The following is a 25,417-nucleotide window of genomic DNA, read 5'->3' as shown; positions in this document are numbered from 1 at the left end:
CCTGGGGGCAGGCGGTATTGGCAGCACGTGGGACCATTAGGTGGTCATGAGCCACGGGCACCCAGGGTGACAGCATGGCCATGGCCAAGGGAGCTGGTCTAGAACCCTGTGGGATGGCACTGTGCACATCCCTTGTCTAAAGGGGGTGTGCGGAGCCACGAGCCAATCTGCGGAACGTGGGCTTTCTCAGGCCGGCATCTTGGTCACCTTAGGGTGTCTGGATGTGTGCCTGGTGGGGAGCAGGGGGCTGGAGCGCCTGGGCTGGCCGAGGGGCCTGTCCTCCCTGTGGTCGGCCTCAGCATGTTCTTCATGGGCCTGCCCGCCTGTACGTCCTGGCACCGGCCTCTGCAGGGGAGAAGCCATGGCAGTCCCTGACAGAAGGCCAAGCCCACTCTATTCTGGTGGGTCACAGATTGCCGTTGGGGAGGACACGTCAGCACATCTGCGTGTGCCCGGCACTCAGGGCCCTCGCTGGGTGTTAGCTCTCACCACTCACAAAATGTTCTTCTTTCTTTGGATTTGAGCTTCTACATCTGACAACCTGTACAGTTACATCATCTTTCAAAGCTTCCTGTCTAAAGACGGGAAGCTGTGTTGTAAAAGTTACTTAAACCCAGATTGCTGGCTGTAAAGAACTGACCCAGCGCTGAGGTGTTTGTAGTGCAGTGGGAGCTCTCCGCACCCAAGGTGTCCAGCCTTGGGGCCTCCTCTTGGTCCACAGTCTGTGGGGGGCCCTCCTACACACACCTGCTGCAGCCGGCCTGCCCCTAGCTCACCTGGCGCTCCTCCCGTGCCAGCTGCAGCCATCTTCCTGGGGGAGGTGGGGCCGGTGGGAGCACTGTCACAGCCCCCATCTCACTGAGGTCCCAGCTCTTGTCTCTGCTGAAGAGGAAGATGGTTCTGTTTGTTTTTAAAATACACACCTTGGAGGAAATTTTCTTAAAGCACCGATGTTCTTTCTTAGAGTAGTTCATAGTTCACGTCACCCAGCCCAGATCACCATCATTGTGGTTATGGCGCGTGACCTCTCTCTTGGCTCTCATAACCCCTGAGCCACTGTGGGAGTGAAGCAGTAGGAAGGGTGTCTGGTCGCTGGAGAGAGGCGATGGCTGTGCCCCAGGGTGGCCTGGGCGCCAGCTCAGCCGGGTGGAGAGGAACGCCCGGGGATGGTGTCCCGGGGGTGGTGTCCCGGGGAGGGGCCCACAGGCCGCCTTGGCATTGCTGCATGCATCATGTCACCCTCTGCCCAGCAGAGCGCCTTTGCAGCCTTCAGGCTCTGACTGCGTGTGTTTTCCGAACTCCAGAAGCTGGCCGGGCGGAGATGCTGGACCATGCCGTTCTGTTGCAAGTGATTAAGGAACAGCAGGTGCAGCAGAAGCGCCTCCTGGACCAGCAGGAGAAGCTGCTTGCAGTGATCGAAGAGCAGCATAAGGAGATCCACCAGCAGAGGCAGGACGGCCAGGACGGCGAGGACGGCAAGTCCGGGGGAGGCGGCAGGGGGAAGGGGCCGGGCCTGCAGGGCAGGGGACAGTTGCTGCATCTGCTCGGGGAAGAGGGGTTGTCCCTTAGTGCACGAACGCCAGAGTCTCCGGGGGTCCCTGCGCGGTTGGGTCTGTGGCTCCATGCCTAGAGTCCTGCTGGGCAAATTTAAGCTGTGGTTTGTGTTTCTTGATTGCTGGCAAGCTGGGTTCTTTAGTCCCTGCATTGGTAGCTTCTGTTCATTTCTGTGGCTAAACCGGTGACTGACTTCATTTGCAGCGGACGTGCAGCCTGAGCTGGGGGTGGCCGGGCCCAGAGGTAAGGAGCAGGAGGCCCACGCCGTGGGGATGGCAGAGCGTCCCCCACCACAGCCTTTGGGAGCTGTGCTCGGTGCTCCTGGGCGTCCCCCCGCTCCTCCCCAGGGGCACAGCCAACACTCTGTGGAGAAGCCCGAGGGGGCCTTGGGTAGAGCCCCAGCTGCGCCTCCTGGCGGCGCTGACCTGCAGCCCCGGGCAGCCCAGGCTGAGCCGAGGGAAGGCCGGCGGGGCGCTGTGCCCGAGGGCGTGGACGCTGGCCTGCAGGAGCGGGTCCCTGTGCTGGACCCTGCCAGGGCACCCGGGAGCCCCGAGCAGCACGGCGCTGGAGGCGTCGCCCGGCAGAGTCGGAATGTTTTTGGTGGAGGCTCCCACGAAAGGAAGAAGTCTGGAAAGGACGAGGCAGCCGCTGGCACAGACGCTCAGGAGGCAGATGTGCTGGCGGCGGGGGCAGCAGCTGGGGGCCCTCAGGTAAAGTCCCAGCAAGCAAGCCAAGACCGGGCACCCGGAGGCCTGTCCAGCAGGTCGGGGGGAGCAGCCCCTCGGGCCCAAGCCGTGTTACATCAGCCGGAACAACAGGCTGTCTCTGCCAGAGGGCAGGGCGGGCAGCAGGGCGGTCATGAGGAGGCGAGGAAGGAGCACGTGCCCGCTCCCAGGGAGGACGCCGCCATCCAAGAGCCCGAGCAGAGGCTGGACCCTGAGCTCGGGCCCAAACCAGCCATGCTGGGGGATCAGAAGCCAGACAATGCCAAACCCAACCGGGACCTGAAAGTCCAGGCCGGCTCTGACCTTCGGAGGAGACGGCGGGACGTGGCTCCTCGTGCAGAGGCGGGGCCAGCCCCAAAGGACAGGGTCATCATCAGCTTCAACCCCCTGCCTGCCGTGCAGGTCAGTGACCTCCGCAGCGCCCTGGAGACCCAGCTGCACCAGGCCGCGGGGGGCGCCCTGCGAGTGGTCCCAGGCCGACAGATCAAACAGCTGCTCGGGGCCCTGGAGGAGCCCTGAGCCCCGTTAAGGCCACAGTGCTCCCTGTCAGCCGGCGAACCTGGACCACGGTGGGCGCGAAGTCCTGGAAGTCAGGCCCAGGGTGGAGTGTGACAGCTCTCCAGCTGCACCCTGCTTCCAAACCAGCTTTGCCATCCCTCTCTCCTCTTACACTTCCCGCTGACTCAGCTCCCTGAGGCCACCGGGAGAAAAAGTGGCCTCAAGAAGAAATAGCCGCTTGCTGAGCCCCAGGAAGCGTGACTGGCCACCAGCCACACGGCTGTTGTTACCCTGAACTTACTTTATTGATGTTCTCTGTGAGTGCCATACAAAACCTAAGGAAATGCTTCTGCCTTCACCCTTCTTCACAGCAAATGCTGCTTCAAATCTCAGAGGCTGGGCAGGCCTGTGAGTCCAACTGCTTCTGCCCTAGAGCTCTGCTCTGCATACTCTGGTCTCCCAGTCGAGTGGTTGTGAGATTTAAAAAGTAAAACACACCGCTGACGTCTGGTTAGTGCGGTTGGTGTGGAGGTGAATCACCCAGAGGACCCCGTGCCACAGACATAAGCCATGACCGTCAAACCCCACAGTGACACGTGCTCGGAGCCTCAGCTGGGTGCCAGACCCGCAGGTGTCGGGGGTGGGAGTACACAGCCAGCAGAGGCTGCTTCTCACTTCTTCCGGGACAGCTTCTCCCGAGTCTGCACCTCTGGCACCTGCTCATCTGTTGAGAGGGCTGTGGTTTGAGAGGGTTGTGGTTTTGTGCTGTACTTTGTTCTCAAGGGGCAGAAAGGCCGATGGTCACGCCCGACCCCTGAGGCTGGTCAGCAGGTGACCCGGCAAGTATGCCAGGCCGTCCCGCTGCAAGCCCGGGGCCTTCACCTGCTTTGTGCTGTGTGTGCCTCGCTGCCCTCTGGGGCTAGGGGCAGCTCCAGACCCTGCCCCGAGGGGTCCATGAGTGGGCCACTTGCTGACCACTGGCCAGGGGTGCCCAGGGCATGTGGCAGCTCCAGCCTCGGCCTCAGGTCACACTCTTCCCCTGCGCCTTCTGAAATTTCTGTGTCATCTTGAAGACTAGAAATGAGTAATAAAAGGAGTGGAATCTTCTGGAGGCCAAGCTGATTCCCCATGAACCCCGGGCACTGCTCACATAGAGGGAAGCTCTGTGAAAGGGGGCCGGGTCTCAGTGCTTCCCACCCTCCATTCTTAACTAAAAGCAATTCCAAACAAACTGTGCTCAGTGGAAGTTTCCCTCAGGTTGGAACTCCATTTAAGGTCTTGTAGTGGGACTTTGTTTCCAGCTCTCTCTACCTGAATGTCTTACCTTGACCCAGTGTTCGTGTCCTCTGGAGGTCACACCACCCTCCTGCTCTTTCTGCCAAGATAACTTTCTTAGAGCAGGGCGGCCCGAGCCTAGGGTGAGAGCAGCAGTGCAGGGCCTCTTGCTGCGGCCTGCCATCCCCACACACCCTGACACTCGGGGTCCTCTGTCCCAGTTAACGCTTGTTCTCTCCTCCTGGCTTTCAGCTCCACTTCCCTCCCCAGTTGGCAGCCCCTTGGGAAAGGAACCCGAATCTTCCCCAGAATCTGGGCAGACCTCTGGGTGGGGTCACCATTACCAGTAATGCAGGGAGCTAGGAAGGGCCCCGGGACAGTGCTTTGCTTTCTGACCACAGACCACTCCTCCATCTGGGTCCCATGGCTGGCACGTATGGCCAGGGGTCCCAGCCAGAGCAGCACACTGGGCCACCAGTGGGCAACCTTCTGTGCTGGCAGCTACACTTGGCAGACATGGGGCCATTCTGGCCTGGGTGACTGGGACAGCACCCTGTCCATGCTCCTGTTCGAGAGCAGGGCCACTGAGTCCAGACCAGGGTAGGAATAAGCCAAGGCCGAGGCTGTATACTGCCTCCACTGGTGCAGCTGAGCTCTCGGTCTAAGGTCAAGACAGGTGGAGAGTACAGAGCCGCATGGGGTGACTTCTTCATGGTGACGCAGCTGCAGAAGCAGCAGAGACCATCTTTCCTGCATCCTGACACAACTTGGTTGAATTCCCTTCAATAAGTAGTCTTGAAGACAGGGTGAGTTTGGGGAGGCAAGCCGGGGAGACCTGCAAGGTGACTTCAGTGTGTGGTGAGCGGCCTGGCCCCGTCAGTGGACCACATCCGCAGCCCTAGGCTTGAGACGTGAGGTGGCAGCTTCATGTGCCTCCAAGAACTGGAGTCTGAAGGGATGGCAGGAGAGAGCACTTGGCGGCACAGTTCTGGAAGGGGCCAGAGCACCTGTGCCCAGCAGAGATGCCGGAAGCCCTAGCCAGCAGGCTGTCAAAGGTCACGAAGGATCAGGAAGAGAAGGCCATCCTCAGGCCGGAAGCACGTGCTGGGCAGACGCTAGGTCCGGGTGGACGCCAAAGTGGGGAGGCCCACTCCTCCCCACAGCCTTCAGCCTATCTGTGGGTTCGTCACCCCTGGCAGGGATGGGGGTCGTGTCATCGGTGTCTAGTCCTGAATTCCAGTGTTGACTGTGACATGTGACCGCCCAGCGGGACAGTTTCTAACAGCCCTGAAGCCCTTGAACGGCGTGTGGCTCCCCTCCGAGGCCGCCCTGGGAACTGCATTTCACTGGGATGATGTCTCAAGAGATGAGGGGTTTCACCACCTGGGGGAAAGTCGGGCTGATTCTGGAGGAGCGTTTACAAGAGGAAACAGCTCCAGGACTCAGGGCGAGGGTGCCCTGGCACGAGGCTCTGGGACGCCATGGCCTGGATGGAGCCAGAGGACAGTGTGACCTCCACACCCCGGGGAGGGGGCTCTGGGAGCACAGTCCCCACGCGCCCAGCAGGCGGTGCTCAGGACCTTGGAATCTTCAGGCCATGGCACCAGGGTCCTGTCAGGTCTCCCTGGACTGCGCATATGCATGTTGGGAGGGGCGCTGCTGCGGCCTAACCTTAATCTCACGATGACGGGTGGAACCAGAGCCAGCAGGAGCCTGGCAGGGATGGGCTTGGGCTTGGACTCCAGAGGCTGCAGAAGGGTGGGTAGGAGACCCCACGGGGAGGGTCTCACTACTGGGTTCCTAAACCGGACCCTCCCTCGACTCATGCCTTAGTCTGGAAGAGCAACCCCTGCCTTTTTTCCTCTCCAAGTCTGAAAAAACCATCAGTATCAGATTCCTACAGCGGTTACCTTTCCCTCGTGGTGTCGCTCTTCTCTCTTTGGTCCGTGCTGTAAATTGGTAGTTACTTCTAGAGGCCTCGCTAGACTCAGACGACACGCCTTGGGTGAGAATTCTTTAAAAAATGAGACTCGGGCTTCCCTGGTGGTGCAGTGGTTGAGAGTCCACCTGCCGATGCAGGGGACGCGGGTTCGTGCCCCAGTCTGGGAGGATCCCGTATGCCGCGGAGCGGCTGGGCCCGTGAGCCATGGCCGCTGGGCCTGCGCGTCCGGAGCCTGAGCTCCGCAACGGGAGAGGCCATAGCAGTGAGAGGCCAGCGTACCGCAAAAAAAAAAAAAAAAAAAGAGAGAGACTCGAGAGGCAGGGTGTTCTATGGCCCGCACGCTCACCCTGCAGACAAAATAGATCTTATAGCATCTGATCTGGTCTTTATTGTGAGTTCACTTCATCTTATTCTCCCCTGAATCCTTAAGTGAGCAAAGTTGGAAAACCCATTCCCCTCTGCCCGCACTCGCCTAAAGTGTTTCCGGTCCTTTTAGCCTCAAGAGCTTTTGAGGTTTTAGACAGTTGCCCCTCGGGGCCATCAGTACCACACACCCGGGGACGTGGAGTGGAGCTCGCAGTCCTTCCTAATGGCTTCCTGTCAGGGTCTTCTTGGCCTGGAAGAGAAAGTTCTTTGTCTGAATGAGTTGTTTTCAAGTTAGACGTGGCTCTAAAGTAAGAAAACTGCCACACCACATGCCATCTTCTGGCAAATAGCTTACAAAGAGCCTGGCCATGGATTGCAGCAGGGGGCCCCTGGGGCTGGGTCTCTGCTCCCACCTCCACAGGCCACAGAGCTCAACCTGCTCTGTGGCCTCAAAGCCACGCCCACCTGTGCCAGGCACTGTGCACCAACGAGTTACGTTTAGTTTTCCCCCTGTAGCGGAAACTCTGAGGTCAGAGATGCTGAAACACTTGCCCAGGGACAGGGCTCCCAGGGACGGAGCTGGAAGTGGTGCCCAGAGCCCTCTGCCTCCTCGTTCAGCCCCGTGGAGTCTCAGGGTCCAGGCAGAGTGGGCAAAAATGCGTTCACCGGCTTGTGTTCTTAGGTGAGAAACCCCCAAGTTCCCTGTTCTGAGCTTCCAGTGCCCAGGGCCTGCAGTTAGGTTACCCTCAGTGGAAAATGGCACGAGAGGCAGCGACATGCTCCCGGGGGCAGGATGACGTGACAGAGGCAAAGGAGCGTAAGGAATCACAGATGACCAGATACCTGTAATGGGTGATTCCTGACTAACCATAGGCGGTAGAGAAAAGCCTCGCGTGGCCAGAAGTGTGTGATCTTTATCTCACGTGTGAATCCTTCCAACCAGTGACCACAGAATGAAGGTTTGTCCCCTCCCCGAGGGAACACTCTAGGTAAAGCAGGGAAGCTGCCAAGAGGCAGGAAGCAAGTCCAAGGGACACACGCAGCTTGGGTGAAGGGCACATGTCAGATCAGAGGTTGGTGACAAGGACTGAGGCCACACGTCCCAGCCACAACGATGGCAAGGAAGGTGCAAGGAGTTCTCTGAGCCCTTCAGGAAATGAGGGATAGCCCACGCATTCTCAACCATCCTGGAACATCAGGAAACTGCCTTGGATTCCCTGAATTCTGCTAGGCTGACCCAACTGCCCCTTCTTGGGTCCAGTTCTCGAGATCAGCAGTTCTGGCAAACAGAGCTGACCACTGGCATCGTGGCCCACCCCAGACCCACTGGGCCAGGGGCACCCAAGGCCATGACACCAGCTCAAAACCCTGTGTTAAAGCCTCATTACAGGCGGTCTCCACACCCTCCTCTTGAGAGACTGGAATTCCCATCTCGGTTCCCCAGAGAGCTCCTCTCCCTCAGTCAGTGTGGGTCTCTTCCAACCCTACTTCCTCCCCATCCTTTATAATAAACGCATCAACACAACACCATAAATCTTTACTTGTGCACGGTGTCTATTTTCACTGGCATAGCATTTGATCAGATGAGGATCAGAAAACGCCACAGCTCAGAAACAGAAACCACCTGTTACAGAAGGGTTAGAGGCAGAACTGAGTCCAGAGCCAAGGAACACACTGTTGTCACCACAGCCCGCTTCTGCGCCAGTGAGAACCAACCAGCGCGGCTGGGTGGGGGACTTCTCAGCCTCTGTAACCTTGGTCATGACAACAAACCTAAAATACACTCGTTTTTTCTCCTTTCACCCTCTGTGAAATGGGGTAGTCGAAAGGAAGGGGGGGTCGGGGTGCCCGGTTGCAACTGCCCACGCACAGCACACACGTGGGGTCCTAAACACCAGAGAAACTAGGACAGCAGGGGCCGGGACCCCCCACCAGCAACAATCCCGCAAAGGGTTACAAGGCACTGGCAGGTACACGTTGAGAGCGGTGCTCCCCCAACCTGACGGACACTGGCACGCGCGCTCCATGGCGGCGGGGGTCGCGCCGGCTGATGGAGGGTGTGCCGCGTCTGAAGCACTTGCTGGCGCCCAGCACCGCACCCAGAAGGAAAGGAAGCCGGAGGGCCCGCGCAAGCACGTGGGTGCCAGCCTCCCAGGGTCCGTTCCCCGGGCGGGGCCGGCGCCCACCTACCGCGGCAACGAAGCAGCTCCGTAAGGCCTCGAACTCCTGCGCGCACAGATCCTTCCTCAAGCGGCCGCCCGGGGCCGTGGACGCCTGCACGCACCTGCCGTAGGCCGCGGCCTGGGGGCGGGACGGGGACGGGCGAGGGTCGCGGCGGCCCCCACGCCCGCCGGTCACCCGGGCAGACCCCGTCGCCGCTCCCCAGTCACCACCACCCCGCCAGCCCGCACCCCGCCCCGCGCGGCCCTTCCTGCCCCGCCTGACGACTCCGCACCTCGGCCCCACAGGCCGCCAGGCGATCGGGGAAGGCGCGGAGGCGGCTTCGCACGCGACCCCACACCGCTCCGTTCCCCGACATGAGCAGCTCTTCCTGGCACCCGTGGGCGCCGCCATCTTAGGTCCAGCCTCTTCCGGCACCCAACAGCTTAATAGGTCGGAGCTTCCGCCCACAACCTTTCTTGCGCTTTGTCATTGGCCAGGCTTCAGCCCTCGCCTCCGCCTCTCCTCCGGAACCGCTCCTGGTGTTCCAGAGCCTTGCAATTGGCTCGCGGTTTTGTCTGTCTTTGTCCTTGGACTTTGGATTGGTTCATGTGCAAATTGTTTCCCGAAGTCAGCCGCAGGGCCCGCCTCACGCGAGTGATTGGCCAGCGGGGTCAGACCCGCGCAGTTATTGGAAGGGGCTCGGGCCTGGCGGGAGCTGGGCGGGGCCGGAAGCTGACCGGCACCATGGCGGCCACGGTGCCGCTGCGGGACCGCCTGAGCTTCCTGCACCGGGTGAGTGCGGGGGGCCCCGGCCCCGCCGCGCGCCGCCTCCTGGCCTCGCCCCCGGCCCGAACCGGCCGCCTCCCTGGCTCCGCTCGACCCTTGCGGCGTCCCCGCGCCGGGCTCTCCGGCTGCTCCTGAGCTCGGCGTCCCCTCCGTCGTCCCCCGGCCCCTCCCACTTATTCTCTCTACTCTTTTTCACCCCCTTCCGTCCCCTTCTACACCCCAGACCCCTCCTCCTCTCCCCTCCTACTCTTCGGCCCCTCCCAAAGCTGGGGGATCCCACAGCACGTACGTCGAGGGGGCAGGTCAGGCTACCCGTGTGTCAGGTCCACTGGGGACAGTGAGACCCCCTTGAACAAAATCCAAGTTGGAGAAGAGAGCTGTGGGACCCCAGTTTTTGTTTTCTTACCCAACTTAAAGTATCAATAACCTTACAGAAAAGGAAACATAGTGACCCCAAATTCTGTCTAAGATAAACACAACCAGACACTGGTCCGGGAAACAGGGGAAAACCGTTTATTCAGTGGCTCAGGCGGTGGGGGAAGCCCTGAGCTCCACTCCAAATTGTGCAGAGAGGACTGAGAGTTTTCAGGACAGAAGGAGGGACGGGTGGAGCTCAAGTGAAAAATTATAGGCAGTTGGGCAGTGTCCACGGGATACCGGCTGCTGTGCTGATAGCTGGTGGTTACAGAAGCTAGGATCCCATCGTCCAGTAGCGACTGGGAGACAGCCCCTGTCCTTCCTGATGGTTACATTTAGAGGAGTGGCCTTCAGGTCCTTGAGAAAGATACTCCCGAGTTGTAGGAGTTCCGTGTTCACAATTGTAGGTCCTTCTTAGAAAATGTTTCTGAAATGACCCAGTAAATTCTCCTGGCACCTCGAGCTTCCTCAGGCAGGCGGTGGGGATGGGGGTGGGGGGATTCCCGGTTCACCCTCGTGCTGCCAGAAGCACAGTCAGTTCTCTTTGAGCAGAGATTTCGCTATGTGCCAAGCATTCTACGGTTCTGCAGACCTTGCCAGCTCCCCTCTGGGTCTTGGTGGACAAATAGCTAAAGACTGTGTACACACACAGCCTCGTGCGACATTCAGGCAGACCGTATCTGTGGCCAGCACCTCCCGGAGTGCACGTGAAGTCTGTCTACACTGAGGCTTGTGCCCCCCAGATGTTCAATGATGTGGAACGGGTGTTTCTGGGTTTTATCCCTATAAGCTGTAGGTCTTTGTGCTGAGTCAGCTCTTAATTTCTGCCAACAGGTAAACGTGAGACGCACAACTAAGTTGGTTGTTCTTGCTTTGGGTTGTTTCCGTGGAGTCCTTTCATAGAAGTGGAGCTGTAGGTCGGTCAGGCTGAATGGTTATGTCACTTTGCTGATTTGTGTTCCGGAAAAATGTAATCTTCCCAGTGCCCTGCGTGGGAAGTGGGAAGGGGGCTGACCCCAAGGGCTTTTTTTTTTGTTGTTGCCAGTCAGTAAGTAGGTAAACTAAAGGTGGTTTTAAGTTGTGCGGCTGTAAGCATAGGGGTCTGGGGGCCATGCCGAATCCTGACCCAGAGGGCCCGTCACCATGGAGACCACCACCCATTTCCTCTTCCCAGGCGTTCATGCTGACCTCCACAAGGGAGGCTCCTGCAGGCTTCCTGTGGCCAGTAGGACCATAACTGCCCTCTCTGGGTCCCCTCACCCTGTGGCATGCCAACAACGAGATGTGTGGAGACCGGTGCCCCGAGAACGAGGGCTCCTGTGGCCTATCTCAGGAATGGGTGGCCCCTTTGGTGTCCGGGGGCCCCCTGTGTGCATGGCCACTCACTGTGGGCAGGGCTCTCCCTCCCTTTCAGCTCCCGATTCTCCTGAAGGGAACGTCGGATGATGACGTCCCGTGTCCAGGCTACCTGTTTGAGGAGATCGCCAGTATCCTTCCTTGTGGACACATGTGGGGGCCCTGGAGCAGGGTTCCTGGGCTTCTACCCTGAGCGGGCCACGGCTCCTTTTCCATAGTAGCCAGGTGTGAGCGGGCTCTGAAAGCCGCACTACTGATGATATGAGGCCCAGGAAACCCTCGAAGCCTGATGCTCCTGAAACCAGGGCCTGGGTGGGCGCCTGCTGGGGGGACACGCTGAGGAGCGTGTGGCAGGAAGGCCTGGCTTCTCGCCCAGGCCAGCGGCCGTGTGCGGCCCAGGGTCAGCTCGCCCCTTCCCTAACCGAGCGCCTCCCAGAGATCACCCACGAGTCCCTGGGCAGCAGCCAGTGCCTCCTGGAGTACCTGCTGAGCCGTCTGCAGAGCGGCTCTGGCCGCGTGAAGCTCAAGGTGAGTCCGTGAGCGGCTCCGCAGACTTTCCTGGGGGTTAGTTTAGGGCCCAGTCCTGCCCCCGGTGGTGAGGCTGGAGGGGAGGGGTGAGCCGGGGGCGCGGTGGCTGTGTCGGGAGGGGTGCCATTCTTTGGGCCCAGCTCTGCCCCATGTGCCTGCTCCCCCAGGTACTGAAGATCATGCTGCACCTGTGCGGTCATGGCTCCTCGTCCTTCCTGCTCATCCTTAAGCGCAACCCCGCCTTCATCCAGGAAGCCGCAGGTACAGCACTGGCACAACCCAGTGGAGGTGCAGGGAGGAGGGTGGCCAGGGCAGGTCTTGGCCAAATCCCATAACCCGGGCCCCCGCTCCCCCACCCCTTACTCATGCTCCCACCCTGTGCTCCGTCCACCCTGTCCTCTGCTGCCAGCTCCTCTGTGCCGGACCCTTCCCTCCTCCCCAAAGGGCCAGGCCAGCTCAGCTGGGGGCTCCTCCAAGCCCTCCCTGCGCTTAGCCCCCTGCTCCTCCCCTGTGTTCACCGCACTGTACAGAATGACCGGTGTCTGTCCGTGAGCCCTGCCAGGCCCTTGCGGCCTGGACCTTTCCTGTCCTTGTGCCCTGCACACGGTGGGCGCTCGGCAAGCGTCCGCACTGCCATCCCTGCCACGGGCTCTCTCTTCTCCCCAGGGCTGCTCCTCAGGGCCCTAGTAAGCCTTCCGCTGTTGGAAGGGCTGTGGGAGGACGGGACTGGTGAGGCCGGCAGGAGAGGTGGGGCTCTGGCCTGTCGTGGTCCAGGCGACAGGTGGGTCTGGGGTGGAGCCCCATCACTCACCCACCCCCAGGCCGGAGGTGTCCGTGCGTCTCTCATCTCTTGTTAACAAGGACTTGTGGGGACATGGCCTGAGATCTTCTCCTCGGGTGGGGCAAACTGAACAGGAGGGCCTTGGTGTTCAGGCAAGAACCCACCCTGCCAAGCTGTCCCTGAGGGGCAATGCCACGGAGGGGACTGAGTCCCCCGGCCACTGCTTGCTTGCAGGAGACCCTCAGCAGTTAGCGAGTTAGTCCCACCCGCCAGGTGCTGGGACTTATCCCACCCACACCCCAAATCCACTGTCCCCCCTTTACTGCAGGCAGGACTGAGGCTGGGGTGGGGCTGGGCTGCCCGTGGGCCCTGGGCCACTATGCCAGCGCCTCGGAGACAGGGAATGGCCTTGAAGCGGGCACAGACCATGACTCAGCAGATGCCCAGAGGCATCCAGGGGGCTGGGGGTGCACTTGTCACGGCTTAGCTCCCCGGAGCTTGTACACTGAAGCAGCACGGCTGGTTCATACTCACCAGCCAGCTGGTCAGAATGGGCCTGTCCCGCTGGGCAGCTCATGTGACCATGGCTGGTGCCAGATGTCACCTCTATCCTGGTCTCCAAAGAGGGCAGATGAAGCAGAACGGGGACAGCAGACCGTGGTTTTCTGTTGGCACCAAAATCGCTTGAGCTCTGAGCACTGCCCCCAGAGGACGGGTGCCCAGATAGGCCTGCATAGGCTGTGAGAAGAGGTGGTGCTGGGAGCAGGAAGGTACACAGAGAGGACGGCCCTACTTTGGGGGCCAGGTGGGGGTCCCCTGCAATTCGAGGCTTGGGCCCCACAGGGAGGGTGGGAGCTGTGGCACGGCAGCAGGGAGGTGCCCGCCCTACCTGGTTGCAGGGCCGTGGTCTGCACACCCCGGGGCTGGCCTGCCAAGGTGGAGACAGCACCAGATGGGTGAAAAGTGCGATGTGTTTGGACAGAGGAAACAGAGAGGCCCTGCTCTTCCTCTCAGCTCTGAAAGGATGAGGTGGAGCCAGGCATAAGGTGTCCTCCAGCTAGTGCAAGGGCCCTGCGGCAGGGAGAGCCCGCGAGTGGCTTAATGAGATTTAAGCTCGTTTGATTCACCACATCTGAAGTTTTATGAGCAGGAGACTTTTCAGACGTGGTAAGGAACTTGAGTTTTATCATCTTTGAGCCCCTGGAAGCGCTAAGTGTTTTGAATCGGACAAGAGCCCCCTCTGGTTGCCTCTGGGTGGAGAAGGGGTTGAGGGGAGGCAGTTAGGCCGCGGGTGCAGGAGCTCAGGCGGGGGCGGCAGTGGGGTCAGGGAGTGATGCAGCCCATGATGTTCTGGAGGTCGGATTGCAGCCTCGCCGCTGGGGGTGTGGGCCGGGGGAGCCGAGGGGTTGTGAGGGCATAGCCACCTCAGGCCTGGGGACGGTGGTGCATCTGTGCTTTATCCCCCAGGGACTCGGGGGGGATGCTGAGCAGGGGCTTCCTGGGGGGCTGGGCGGGGCCGAGGCTCACCACCTGTGTCGGGGGTGGGCTTTGAGGCTGGGCCCCTCGGGGTGGTTGGCATAGCCCAGCTCAGCTCTGCTCCCCTCTGCCTCCGTCCCGCAGTTTTCACAGGACCCCCGGATCCTCTCCACGGGAACAGCTTGTACCAGAAGGTGCGGGCAGCCGCCCAGGTGAGCCCAGGACCCAGGTCTCTCCCTGCTTTTCCCACCCGGGACTCTGGTTCCACTCCTGCTGCGGGACGAGAGCCCCTGTGTGTGGCCCTCAGAGGAGAAGGGGACAGGGGTGCAGAGCAGAGGGGTGGGCGGGAGGACAGCGGCGTGTGGCTGTGCTGAGTGTCCTCTGCCTCTGCCTAGGACTTGGGGGCTGCCTTGTTCTCGGACGCCTTGTCACCTCTGCCTCCTTCCCAGCCACCCAGGGCCCTGCCTCCAGCAGGTATGCAAGTACGTCCAGCCCCATCACCAGGTTCCACTCTGCGGGGACTCACGGCCTCTCCTCCCCTGAGTATCCGGGACTGAGGGTGGGGGTCCCCGCCGCTGCTGACGTGGGCCTCCCCACAGGCATGGGCTCCCAGTCCAGGCCCCAGAGCTCCCTACAGGGCTTCGGCTACAGCAAGGAACGGGGCCACACAGGTGAGTGCTGTGGGGATGAGGGGCCGGGCGAGGGGTGGGCGGGGCCTGTGCGCCCCCCGACTGACTTCCCTCCCACCCTGGGGCGGCAGGGCAGGTGCAGCTGGCTCTGTTTAACCGACAGGTGAGAAACCAGGCTGAGGGTCAGCCTTGCACTCGGGCCCCCAGCGCTGGCTCCTTCAAGGAGCCGAGGGCAGAGGGTGGTGGTCCCGGCTGTGGCAGGGGTGATTTAGAGCAGGCCGGGTGCCGGCCCTGCTTGCTGGGAGAGCCTGAGGCCCCAGCAGGGCCACTGGGCCGTGTCAGGCTGCTGTGCTGACTGTGTGGTCACGGCTCCCAGTTCCCTGGCACTTGTAATTCCCGAAGTGGGTCTGCCTCAGAGGCCCCACCTGTTCCTAATTTGGGGGTGGCCGCCGGATCACCCTCTGTGGGGCACTCGTGGGAAGGTCCTTCAACCCTGGGCGTGAGCACTCCTTAAGTGGCCACGGAGATTGTGGTTCTCAGGACAAGCACCTCAGGTGGCCCCCTGCTCCAAGGCGGGGACCCAGGGGGCACAGCGGCACAGCTTTGCTGTGAGCTGCCGAGCGTCCAGGTTCCACGGGGCCAGGATGCACTGAAGTGAATTCACCACGGAAGCTTCCGGAAGGGCCCTGTCCCTCCACACGGTCTCTGCTCTGTGACTGCAGCTTGTGTCCTGCTTCCAAGTCCTGGGTGGGGAGCAGGCAGGGGCACCTCATCCTGGGAAAACGGGGCAGGACTGAGAGGGGCTGCGCCGTCTCCTCTCCGTCTCTGGTGCAGGCTCTGCAGGCGAAGCCTTCCTGTCCACCATCCAGAAGGCCGCAGAGGTGGTGGCCAGCGCCATGCGCCCTGGGCCTGAGAGCCCCAGCTCCCAGAGGTCCCTTCTGCGAGGTGACGCCTACCAGCCGGCTGTGACACCTTCAGCCGGCCTCGGCCCTCCAACCCCTGGGAACCCTCTCCCCACAGCCGGCCCAGGTGCCCGAGGTATCCAGCGAGACTCCTCCCCTGGAGGGGTCTGGCTTCCCCCTCCCAGGGCCCTGGGCTTCCTGTCACCTGTTCGGGCCAGGCCGGAGCTGATGGGGGAGGAGGAAGAAAGCAGCCCACCCATGGTGGGAGGGGGTACGAGCCACACCCTGCCGCTCCCACGACATCTCTCAGAGCCAGCATGCTCCATTGGCCACGTGGGAACCCCCACAGAGCCGGCCGCCCACACGACTCGAGTTCCCTGGGGCCTCTGCGGTGGCTGCCTTGTCCCTGCACTGTCTGACGTCTCTGTCAGTCTGCTCTGGGTGGGAACTTGGGTGGTAAGGCCCCACGAGAAGGCGGGGTCCGCCCAGGATCCCAGCTGCTCAGACACAGAAGCAGGACTTGAGCTGGGACGGGAGCCCAGCCCCAGCTCTTGTGCATTCACCCAGTGCGTTCAAGCGGCTGTGCAGCCCATCAGGGCCCAGGGACAACAGGGAAGCCCCCCACAGGGGCCAGGCTCCGTGGCACGTGCGTTCTAGTGGTGAGCTGTAAGAAAGGAAGGAGGGGCATCTGTCTGTGATCTCCGCCTTTCCCAGAAGCTGCTGTCACGTTTGTCTGGCTAGAAGGAAGAATGTCAGGACTCACTGGGATTTGAGAGCTGCTGTGCTGGGCGCCGCCCCACTGCCCCAGCCCGCTGCCCTGCGTGTCCTGCCTCCCGCCTGGCCTGTGGTGCCTGGCACTGCTTCCTGCATCTTCCAGGCTGGGCGTGTCCCGTGCGGGACCCCCCACCCTGGCCCTGAGTCAGAATGTGCCCCATTCTGTCCCGTCTCCTCTCGCCTGGTGTTTCCTGGAGCTGGAGCCCAGGCGGCCACCCTGTCCACATCTCGGGACCCAGCCCCCAGGCCCTTCCCTGGGTCTCCCCATCCAGGGCTCCTGGAAGATGGACATGGGGCCAGTCTGAGGCCCACAAGGGTCTTACCCTTGGTCACTGTTTCTTCCAGCCATGAGACACCAGCCTGGGCAGGCCGGAGGCGGCTGGGAGGAGCTGGACAGCAGCCCAAACTCTCAGGATTCTTCCCAGGAAAATGACGACCTGGGCAAGGCCTCGGACTCAGGTAGTCCGTCGGGCAGTGACAGCCCCTCAGGGGCCAGCCGGGCACCCAGCGACCTGGCAGAAAGGTGAGCCAGCACCCCAGGGCACCCCTCCCTGCCCTGCTCCAGGGTCCTACCCCGATGGGGGAGACTTGACCCGGAAAGGCTTAACCCCTCCTGGCATGGGTGGAGTCCACTCTCTTTCCTGACCTGCGTGCCCCCGACAGGGTCGAGGCCGTGATCCTGAGTGACTGCCAGCAGGAGCTGAGCCTGGTCCGGGCCGTGACACGGGGGCCACATTGCTTCCTGAGCCGAGAGGAGGTGCAGCACTTCGTCAAAGAGTGAGCCCCGGACCCACTGCAGGCCCCCCAGCCCTGCGCCCCCCCCCCCGCCTCTCACCCTGGCTCTGCACACCGCCCCCCTCTTGCTCTGCTGGCCCAGCCCCATTGCCCGGTGCCCCCTACATGCAGGTGTGGACTCCTCAACTGTGAGGCCGTGCTGGAGCTGCTCATCCGCCACCTGGGCGCAACCAGCGAGCGTGTGCAGATGGTGAGGGGGGGAGCGGGGGTGGTGGTGGGTGAGGGGGGAGTGAGCACGGGATTCTGGTGGACCGCCCAGCTCGGCTGAGGGCCGAGAGGAGGGAGGGAGCTGGTCAGACAGCCCTCCCTGGGGGTGGACCCTGCTGACATCAAGCCCGCCCCGCAGAGAGCCCTGGGTGCCATCGCCTCCCTCGGGTGCACCGACCTGCTCTCCCAGGAGCGAGTCCTGCTCCTTGCCCGGCCTCGGCTGCAGGAGCTCAGTGTGGGCAGCCCTGGACCCGTGACCAACAAGGCCACCAAGGTGGGCAGCCTCTGGGACCCAGAGAAGCGGGCACAGGACGCCTCGGCAGCCCCACACCGTCTCCCCCACCCTCCACTGCCTTCCCTAGACCCGCCCCTCCTGCCCTTGCTGGACAGGAGGGACAGGTCATGCCCTTAGGACAGCGGTCGGGGGCCTGGCCTCTCCCCCGCCCTTCTGCCCAGCAGCTCTGCCCTTCGGGCGACTCGCTCTCCCTCAGGGCTCGTCTCCTGTGGGAAGCTCTCCTCGAATGCTTGGATGCATCTGTCCCTCTGTTCTGCACTCTGAGTCACAGCTCGTGGGTCTGAGCTCTGCTCCCAGATCCCCAGCTCCAGGAGGACAGAAATGGTTCCGTTCGTCTGAGTCTTCTTTCCACTGATGAATGTGGGGAGGCCACCCGGGATCTTCGCTGGGGGCCCCTCGGCAGCAGCCAGGCCCCAGCACCTCCGCCCGCTGTTAGCATCCTTCGGCTTCTGGTTTCCTCTGTGGTGGCTGAAGATTCAGATCCTTAGTCACCTGTCCCTAAACTGCCCTTCTTCAAAGCACTAGTGAACCTGCCACACACGAAACACGTTGTGGGCATGTCACGGTGGTGTTTCTAAAACCTGGGAAGGACCCAGGAGTCTGGCAGGTGGGAACGATCAGGGGGTTTAGACATGTCTGTTCTCTCCGCGTGTGTGTCAGGTGCTCGTGTGGCACCTGACCAGGGGGGCTTTTCCTGCTCTGGCAGGTCACACGGCAGCTTGATGCCGGGAAAGTGTCCATTTGTGTGACAGTGGGTGGGGAGCAGCAGCGCTGCAGTTGGGGGAATGACACGAGAATAGTTGTGAGCGGCTAGCGGCCCTGCCCCCTGCTCTGGGCAGCGGCATTGAGGAGGGAACTGGGAGGGCCATGTCCTCTGAGATTCCTGGAGGAGCACAGGAGCCCTCACTGATTCCCCTCTTCTTCCCTCGTTCAGATCCTGAGACACTTTGAAGCCTCCTGCCGACAGTGGCCCCCTGCCCAGAGGCCCCCAGCCGAGCCTGGCCCCGCAGTCGCCCGTGTGGGCCCATCAGACCTGCTGACCGACACCCTGCCTTTCACGGGGGGCCAGGGTTTCCTGCAGCCTCTGAGTTCAGCTCTGTTTTCGTCCAAGGGCACCGCTCCCCCATCGGGGCTGCAGCCCGGCCCTGTGCCCCCGACTTCCCTGGAGGGCTGCCCCCTTCCAGCCCGTGCGGATGCCAGGGAGGCCAAGACCAGACTGGCAGGTTCCAGAGAGCAGGGGGCTGGATCCGAGTGGGGCCCGTTCGGCACAGACACTGCAAAGAGAGGGCCAGAGCTTGACCCGGGCCCCGGGGATAGCTGTGACTCCTTGTTCGCTGGCATGGAACTGGTGGCCTGTCCCCGCCTGGTGGGGGCCGGGACTGCTGCAGAAGAACCCCTCCCAGCCTGCCAGGCTCCCTGGACGTCGTCACAGAGGGTGGCAGCAAAGGAGCCTTCTGGCTCTGAGCCATCAGCTTTCGCATTCTTAAACTCATGATCTTGTCAGCCTGGGCCACTTGCAGAGTCTGTGTCCCCCAGCCCCTCACTCCTAGGACTCTGTGACTTTGTGCTGTCCCCATGTGCCCACAGCCTCTGTGTCCCACCAAAGAGTGGCTCCCCTCAGGTGTCTGCAGTCGGCCTCGCCCTCCTCTGGCCTCCTCCCCTCACCCACTGAGGCCTTGGTGAGGGTAGCCACCCAGCCAGGTAAGCTCAGAGTGGACAGCCCACCCAGTGACGAGAATAGCCACCAGTAAAACACAGATAATATTTCAGGAGTCCACGAACCAGCAAGAGCCAGGCCGGCACTGCTGGAAGGGTCATCCTTGCCCGTGGGGGCTACTCCCCAACCTTGTCCCTGAGGTGGGTTCCCCATTTTTCTGCTGGGGGGCAGGACCCCCCCCCCCAGCCCACCCCGTGGGTGTGATGGCCGAGGAGCAGCCCCCCAAGCAGCCCGCAGGACACACAGGGAGGGCGGGACGGGCACAGAATGAGGAGCCGAGTGCTTGCTGAGACTGGCAGCCGGCGGGCCCTGGGCTGCCGGGTCCCCCACCTCACAGCCATCTGGTCTGGCCGGATGAGCACACCACCCGCTTTTCCTAGTTGCCAAAGGGATCCTAAGGGAGGACAGTGGGGTGGGTGTATGGCGTGGCCTGCCTGGAGGGTGTGGGCGGGAAGGCCTGCTGACGGAGCTCAGAGACCAGACGCCCCTTGGAACTGTCCTCAGTCCCCAGGGTCCTCACGGGCACACAGAGAGGGGCACCAGGGGGAGACAGACAGGTCCTGTCTGCAGGCTGAGCCCAGGCCCGGCCCCCAGCCAAGCTTCTGCTGTTTCCAGACGACAGGCCTGAGAGGAGGACCGCAGGGCCACCTCAGTCATTCCCCCCTGCCCCCACTGTCTCCTTGGCCAGAGACTGGCCATTTGGACTTGAATTCCTATAGCAGCAGGCAGGCACAGGGCCTCACAAATGCTGACCTCGGGGTCCCCTGGGGAACCCCCTGCCTGCCTGGCCCTCAGAAACAAGGATTTTTGGGTGGATTTGGAATCACTGCTTGGGTCTTTGAGGTCAGATCCCTCTCTCAGCGGGGGTAGCGGGGGTGTCCTAAGCAGCGTCACACCTTCTCGTCCAGCAGATGGGGTCCTTTCCAGCACTGGGTCCCTGTGTGACCCGTGTCAGCTCCCCCCTGCCGTGACCACTGCCTGCAGACTGTACGGCCACCTCAGAGCAATGGCTGTGGTCCTTCTTGGAAGAACTGGGGTTGACCTGGGGTCGCACCTCCTACATAAACACTGCTGTTCACACAAAGCTGCACTGTTTGCTTTTTTTTTTAATTTTCCATCTTTGTGTGTGTGTGTGTGTGTGTGTGTGTGTGTGTGTGTGTGTGAAAATGGCCCTAAGGGGCACACAGAGAGACTTCTAAAAGCAGGGACAGGTATTTCTTCCTTAAATGTTTGTTAAGACTCCCTAGTGGAACTATCTTGTCCTGTAATTTTCTAAATTGCAAGGTTTTTAACTATGAAGTTCAATTTCTTAAGTAGATTTAGGATGATTTGGGTTATCTATTTCTTCATAGGCGAGCTTAAGTAATTTTTTTTTAAAATTTATTTTTGGCTGCATTGGTCTTCGTTGCTGCATGCGGGCTTTCCCCAGTTGCAGTGGGCGGGGGCCACTCCTTGTTGCGGTGCGCAGGCCTGTCACTGCAGTGGCCTCTCGTGGAGCACCGGCTGTAGGCGTGCAGGCTTCAGTAGTTGTGGCATGTGAGCTCAGTAGTTGTGGCTCATGGGCTCTAGAGCACAGGCTCGGTAGTTGTGGCGCACGGGCTTAGCTGCTCCGTGGCATATGGGATCCTCCTGGACCAGGGCTCAAACCTGTGTCCCCTGCATTGGCAGGCACATTCTTAACCACTGCACCACCAGGGGAGCCCCAGCTATAGAGTTTTTCTAGCCTACTTTTCATTATTCTTTCAATTTCTATAGAGTCCCACCTGTCATTTCTGTTACTGATAATTTTTCGCCTTGGTTAGTCTGATTAGAGGTTTATTAATATTACTGACCTTTTTGAAGAACTAACTTGGTTTAATTCTATCTACTAGTTTTATGTTTTCTATTTCATTGATTTTTGCTCTTTATTATTTCATTCATTCTGGTTGTTTTTCTTTCTCTAGTTTTCTAAAGCTTAGATTATTGATTTGAGAACTTTATTCTTTTCTAATACAAACGTTTTAAAAATATTTATTTATTTGGCTGCACCAGGTCTTAGTTGTGGCATGTGGGATCATTTTCTTTTTTTTTTAGTTGTGGCATGCAGGATCTTTAGTTGAGGCATGTGGGATATTTAGTTGTGGCATGCAGAATCTTTGGTTGAGGCATGTGGGCTCTTTTAGTTGCGGCAGGCAGGATCTAGTTCCCTGACCAGGGATCAAACTTGGGCCCCCTGCATTGGGAGCATGGAATCCCACACGTTTTCCTCTAGACACTGCTTTAGCTGCATCCCATGAATTTTGAAATATTTTATTTTTATTCAGTTCAAAATATTTTCTAATTTTCCATAAGACTTTCTTTTTGTCTGATGGATTATTTTAAAGTGTGTTTTTTTTGTTATTACTACTTTAACTCTGATGTAAGAGAACATATTTTGTGAGACTTCCATTATATTGTTAAAGATTTCAAACTTTTGTTAAAGTTTGTTTAGTGGCCCAGAATATAGTCTATCTTGGTGAATGTTCCATGTACGCTTGGTCTAGAGAACTACAGACCAATCTCCTTCATCAACATAGATTAAAAAAAAAATCCTCAACAAAATATTAGCAAAACAGGGCTTCCCTGGTAGCGCAGTGGTTAAGGATCCGCCTGCCAATGCAGGGGACATGGGTTCGAGCCCTGGTCCGCAGAGCAGGATCCCACATGCCGTGGAGCAGTGAAGCCCGTGTGCCACAGCTACTGAGCCTATGCTCTAGAGCCTGCACGCCACAACTACTGAAGCCTGCGCACCTAGAGCCTGTGCTCCGCAACAAGAGAAGCCACTGCAATGAGAAGCCCGCGCACCACAACGAAGAGTAACCCCTGCTTTCTGCAACTAGAGAAAGCCCGCACGCAGCAACAAAGACCCAGCGCAGCCAAAAAATAAAAATAAATTAATTAATTAAAAAAAATTAGCGAAACAAATCCAGCAATATACAAAAAGTAATACACCACAATAAGTGGAGTTTTTCCTGGGGAAGGAAGGCTGGTTCAACATCTGAAAATCAATCAGTGCAATTCATCATATTAACACACTAAAGGAGAAAATATCACATTATCATTTTACACAGAAATAGCAACAGAGAAAATTGAACATTCATTCATGATTTTTTAAAAAACCAAGCTAGAAATATAACAATTTCTTTCACCTGGTAAAGGGTATCTACAAAAATCTCATGGCTAACACCATACTTAATGGCAAAGGACTGGATGTTTTCCCCCTAAGACTGGGAACAAGGCCAGGTTGTCCACGCTCATCACTTCTGTTTAGCATTGTCCTGGAAGCTCCAGCCACAAAATGAAGAAAAAAATAAAAGGCAAACACATTGGAAAGGAGGAAATAAAACTTTCTATTCACAGAGAGCATGATTGTCTATGTAGAAAATCACATGGGATCTACACAAAACCCTAAAACTAATAAATGAGTTTAGCAAGAATACAGGCTACAGAGTAAATTATACCATGAACTGTATTTTCGTATACTGGTGATAAACAATTGGAAATTGACATTTAAAAAGCTATTATTTATGATAGGGCTTCCCTGGTGGTGCAGTGGTTAAGAATCCACCTACCAATGCAGGGGACACGGGTTCAAGCCCTGGTCTGGGAAGATCCCACATGCCGTGGAGCAACTAAGCCCACGCACCACAACAACTACTGAACCTGCGCTCTAGAGCCCACGTGCCACAACTGCTGAGCCCACGTGCTACAACTACTGAAGCCCGTGTGCCACAACTGCTGAGCCCACATGGTACAACTACTGAAGCCCACACGCCTAGAGCCCGTGCTCCACAACAAGAGAAGCCACCGCAATAAGAATGCCATGCACTGCAAGGAAGAGTAGCCCCTGCTCGCTGCAGCTAGAGAAAGCCTGCACACAGCAACGAAGACTCAACACAGCCAAAAATAAAAATAAATAAAATAAATTTATTTAAGAAAAACAAAAAAAACACTATTATTTACGATAGCATCTGAAAAATGAAATAATTAGGTATAAATCTAAAAAATATATGTAGGCTCCATATGATGAAAATACAAAAGACTGATGAAGGAAATCAATGAAGACCTACATAAATGGAGAGATATACCATGTTCACAGATTGGAAAATTTTACTGTTAAGATGTCAATTCTCCCCAGATTGATGTATAGATTTAACATAATCCCCATCAAACTCACCTTGGATTTTTTTGTAGATGGAGACAAGCTGATCCTAAAAGCTACAGCCAAAGTCAAAGCAATTAGAATAGCTAAGGTGATTTTGAAAAAGAACACAGAAGGCTCACAGTACCTGATTTGAAGTGTGAGATGGGTGAAAGTTCAGACACAGATCAATGAACCAGTACAGACAGTTCAGAAACAGACCCACACAGATATGGTCAATTGGTTTTCCACAGGTGTCAAGGTAATTCAATGGAGAAAGGATAGACTTTCACCGGATAGTACTAAAACAACTGGAAGAAAAGAATGAGGCTTGGCCCCATCTCATATCTTACACAAGTGTTTTTTAAAATTTATTTTATTTATTTATTTTTGGCTGTGTTGGGTATTTGTTGCTGCATGGGCTTTCTCTAGTTGCGGTGAGCGGGGGCTTCTCTTCATTGTGGTGCATGGGCTTCTCATTGCGGTGGCTTCTCTTGTTGCAGACCACAGGCTCTAGGCATGTGGGCTTCAATTGTTGTGGTGCATGGGCTCAGTAGTTGTGGCTCACAGGCTCTAGAGCGCAGGTTCAGTAGTTGTGGCTTAGTTGCTCCGCGGCATGTGGGATCTTCCTGCACAAGGCCTCGAACCCATGTCTCCTGCATTGGCAGGCAGATTCTTAACCACTGCACCACCAGGGAAGCCCCTCTTACACAAAATTTAAAGTGAGCCACAGACCGAAGTGTAAAACTTCCAGAAGAAAACCTAGCAGAAAATGTTCTGTCCTTGGATTAGGCAATGGCGTCTATGAGATACAAAAAGCTCAAACTGTAATAGAAAAAACTGGGCGTCATCAAAGTTGAAGAACTTCACTTTGAATGACACAGTGAAGAGGACAAAAAGACAAGCCACAGACTAGAGAAGATGTTTGCAAATCACAGTCCTCAGGAAGGACTTGTATCGAGAACATATAATGAACACTCAAAACTCGATGATAAAACAAAAACCCCAGTTTACAAAGTTGGCAAAAGATTTGGACAGACACCTCACCAAAGAAGGTATATGAATATAGGGCAGAGAAGCGCATGAATAGATTTTCGACATCATTAGGGAAATGCCATTGAAGACCACGTGGGATACCATTACACACCTATTAGTATTACTTAAAAAAATAATAATTAAAAAACCCAGTAATATCAAGTGTGAGAGCAATGGGGAGCAACTGGAACTCAGCCGCTGCTGGTGAGAATGTAAAAAGATACACCTCCTTTGGAAAAGTTGAGCGGTTTCTTAAACAGTTAAACATGTACCTACCATACAATTTAGTAGTCCCCTCCTAAGTATTTATTTACCCAAGCGACATGAAAACTTATGTTTATACAAGAGCCTAAAAGTGAATGTTTACAGCAGTTCCATTCATAATTGTCCCAAACTGCAAACAACCCTATGTCCTTGGGTTGCTGAGTAATAAAGTATGGTTCACGCATATTGTGGAATACTAGTCGGCAATGAAGAGGAACATGGATGCCTCTCACACCGCTAAGCGAAGGAAACCAGACCCAAAATGCTACACACCGCAGGACTGCATTTCTACGACACTCTGGAAAAGGCAAAATCATAGTGACAGGGGACAGGTTAGTGGTGGCTGAGGCAAGGGGTGGGGAGGGTTTGGCTACACAGAGGCAGCCCAGGGTTTGGGGAGGGGAGAGAATGTTCTGTGCCTTGTTTGTGTGGTGGTACAACAACTCTAGGCATCATCAAAACTCAGCTGTACACCCCAAAATGTGATTTTTATTGACATAAATTTAAAAATTTTAAAGTAAAAAAGTATTTGATTTGTGAAAGTGGCGCAAAAATCAGCAAAGTGCTGTTATTTTGAAGGGAAAGACGACTTGTTGGTGAGATCAGAAGTTTCGTGGAGGAGAGGGCGCTTTCCTGGTGAAGGGATCACAGACCGGTGGAATCTGACCGAGCAGCGCGGCGCTGGGCGTGCTGGGTCCACCTGCGCGCTGGGGAGGACGCACCGTGCCGTTCGTGGGACACCTGGGACACCAAGGAGGAGAGGCCCTGCCAGT

At 57.8% G+C, this 25,417-nt stretch overlaps 3 protein-coding genes across 19 annotated transcripts in view; 2 read left to right on the top strand and 1 right to left on the bottom strand.

Moving 5' to 3' along the window:
- Positions 1-3,884, top strand: part of SLC38A10 (solute carrier family 38 member 10) — a 42,487-nt gene extending 38,603 nt beyond the window's left edge. For all 8 annotated transcript variants that reach the window (XM_027080991.1, XM_027080986.1, XM_027080990.1 and 5 more), the window contains 3 exons: positions 1,305-1,475; positions 1,759-1,859; positions 2,028-3,884. In XM_027080991.1, the coding sequence (XP_026936792.1) occupies positions 1,305-1,475; positions 1,759-1,859; positions 2,028-2,798 (1,043 nt within the window). In that variant the 3' untranslated portion in view covers positions 2,799-3,884. The remainder of the gene's footprint in view (positions 1-1,304; positions 1,476-1,758; positions 1,860-2,027) is intronic.
- A 2,478-nt stretch (positions 3,885-6,362) lies between these two features.
- Positions 6,363-8,952, bottom strand: NDUFAF8 (NADH:ubiquinone oxidoreductase complex assembly factor 8). Its single transcript, XM_027080983.1, has 3 exons — positions 8,816-8,952; positions 8,551-8,661; positions 6,363-6,610 (listed from the first exon to the last, which is right to left on the bottom strand). Exons 1-3 carry the CDS (start codon positions 8,897-8,899, stop codon positions 6,581-6,583), a joined length of 225 nt encoding a protein of 74 aa, XP_026936784.1. The 5' UTR covers positions 8,900-8,952; the 3' UTR covers positions 6,363-6,580.
- A 52-nt stretch (positions 8,953-9,004) lies between these two features.
- TEPSIN (TEPSIN adaptor related protein complex 4 accessory protein) lies at positions 9,005-20,270 on the top strand. 10 transcript variants are annotated; one of them, XM_027080975.1, is made up of 14 exons: positions 9,005-9,315; positions 11,141-11,213; positions 11,519-11,610; positions 11,778-11,871; positions 12,277-12,391; positions 14,012-14,079; positions 14,263-14,349; positions 14,467-14,538; positions 15,331-15,534; positions 16,518-16,695; positions 16,836-16,949; positions 17,079-17,157; positions 17,314-17,448; positions 18,404-20,270. In XM_027080975.1, the coding sequence occupies exons 1-14, from the start codon at positions 9,130-9,132 to the stop codon at positions 18,962-18,964; spliced, it is 2,058 nt and encodes a 685-aa protein (XP_026936776.1). In that variant the 5' UTR covers positions 9,005-9,129; the 3' UTR covers positions 18,965-20,270. The 10 variants fall into 10 exon arrangements, with proteins under 10 accessions (XP_026936776.1, XP_026936781.1, XP_026936775.1 ...); XM_027080980.1 differs by lacking the exon at positions 15,331-15,534; XM_027080974.1 differs by having other exon boundaries at positions 14,263-14,538; positions 15,331-15,441.
- Positions 20,271-25,417: the final 5,147 nt, after the last annotated feature.

Source organism: Aethalodelphis obliquidens, unplaced genomic scaffold (assembly GCF_003676395.1).
Source record: "Aethalodelphis obliquidens isolate GAN/ISIS:26980383/991018 unplaced genomic scaffold, ASM367639v1 scaffold44, whole genome shotgun sequence".
NCBI classification, from domain to species: Eukaryota; Metazoa; Chordata; class Mammalia; order Artiodactyla; family Delphinidae; genus Aethalodelphis; species Aethalodelphis obliquidens.
This window is presented reverse-complemented; position numbering and strand designations above follow the sequence as displayed.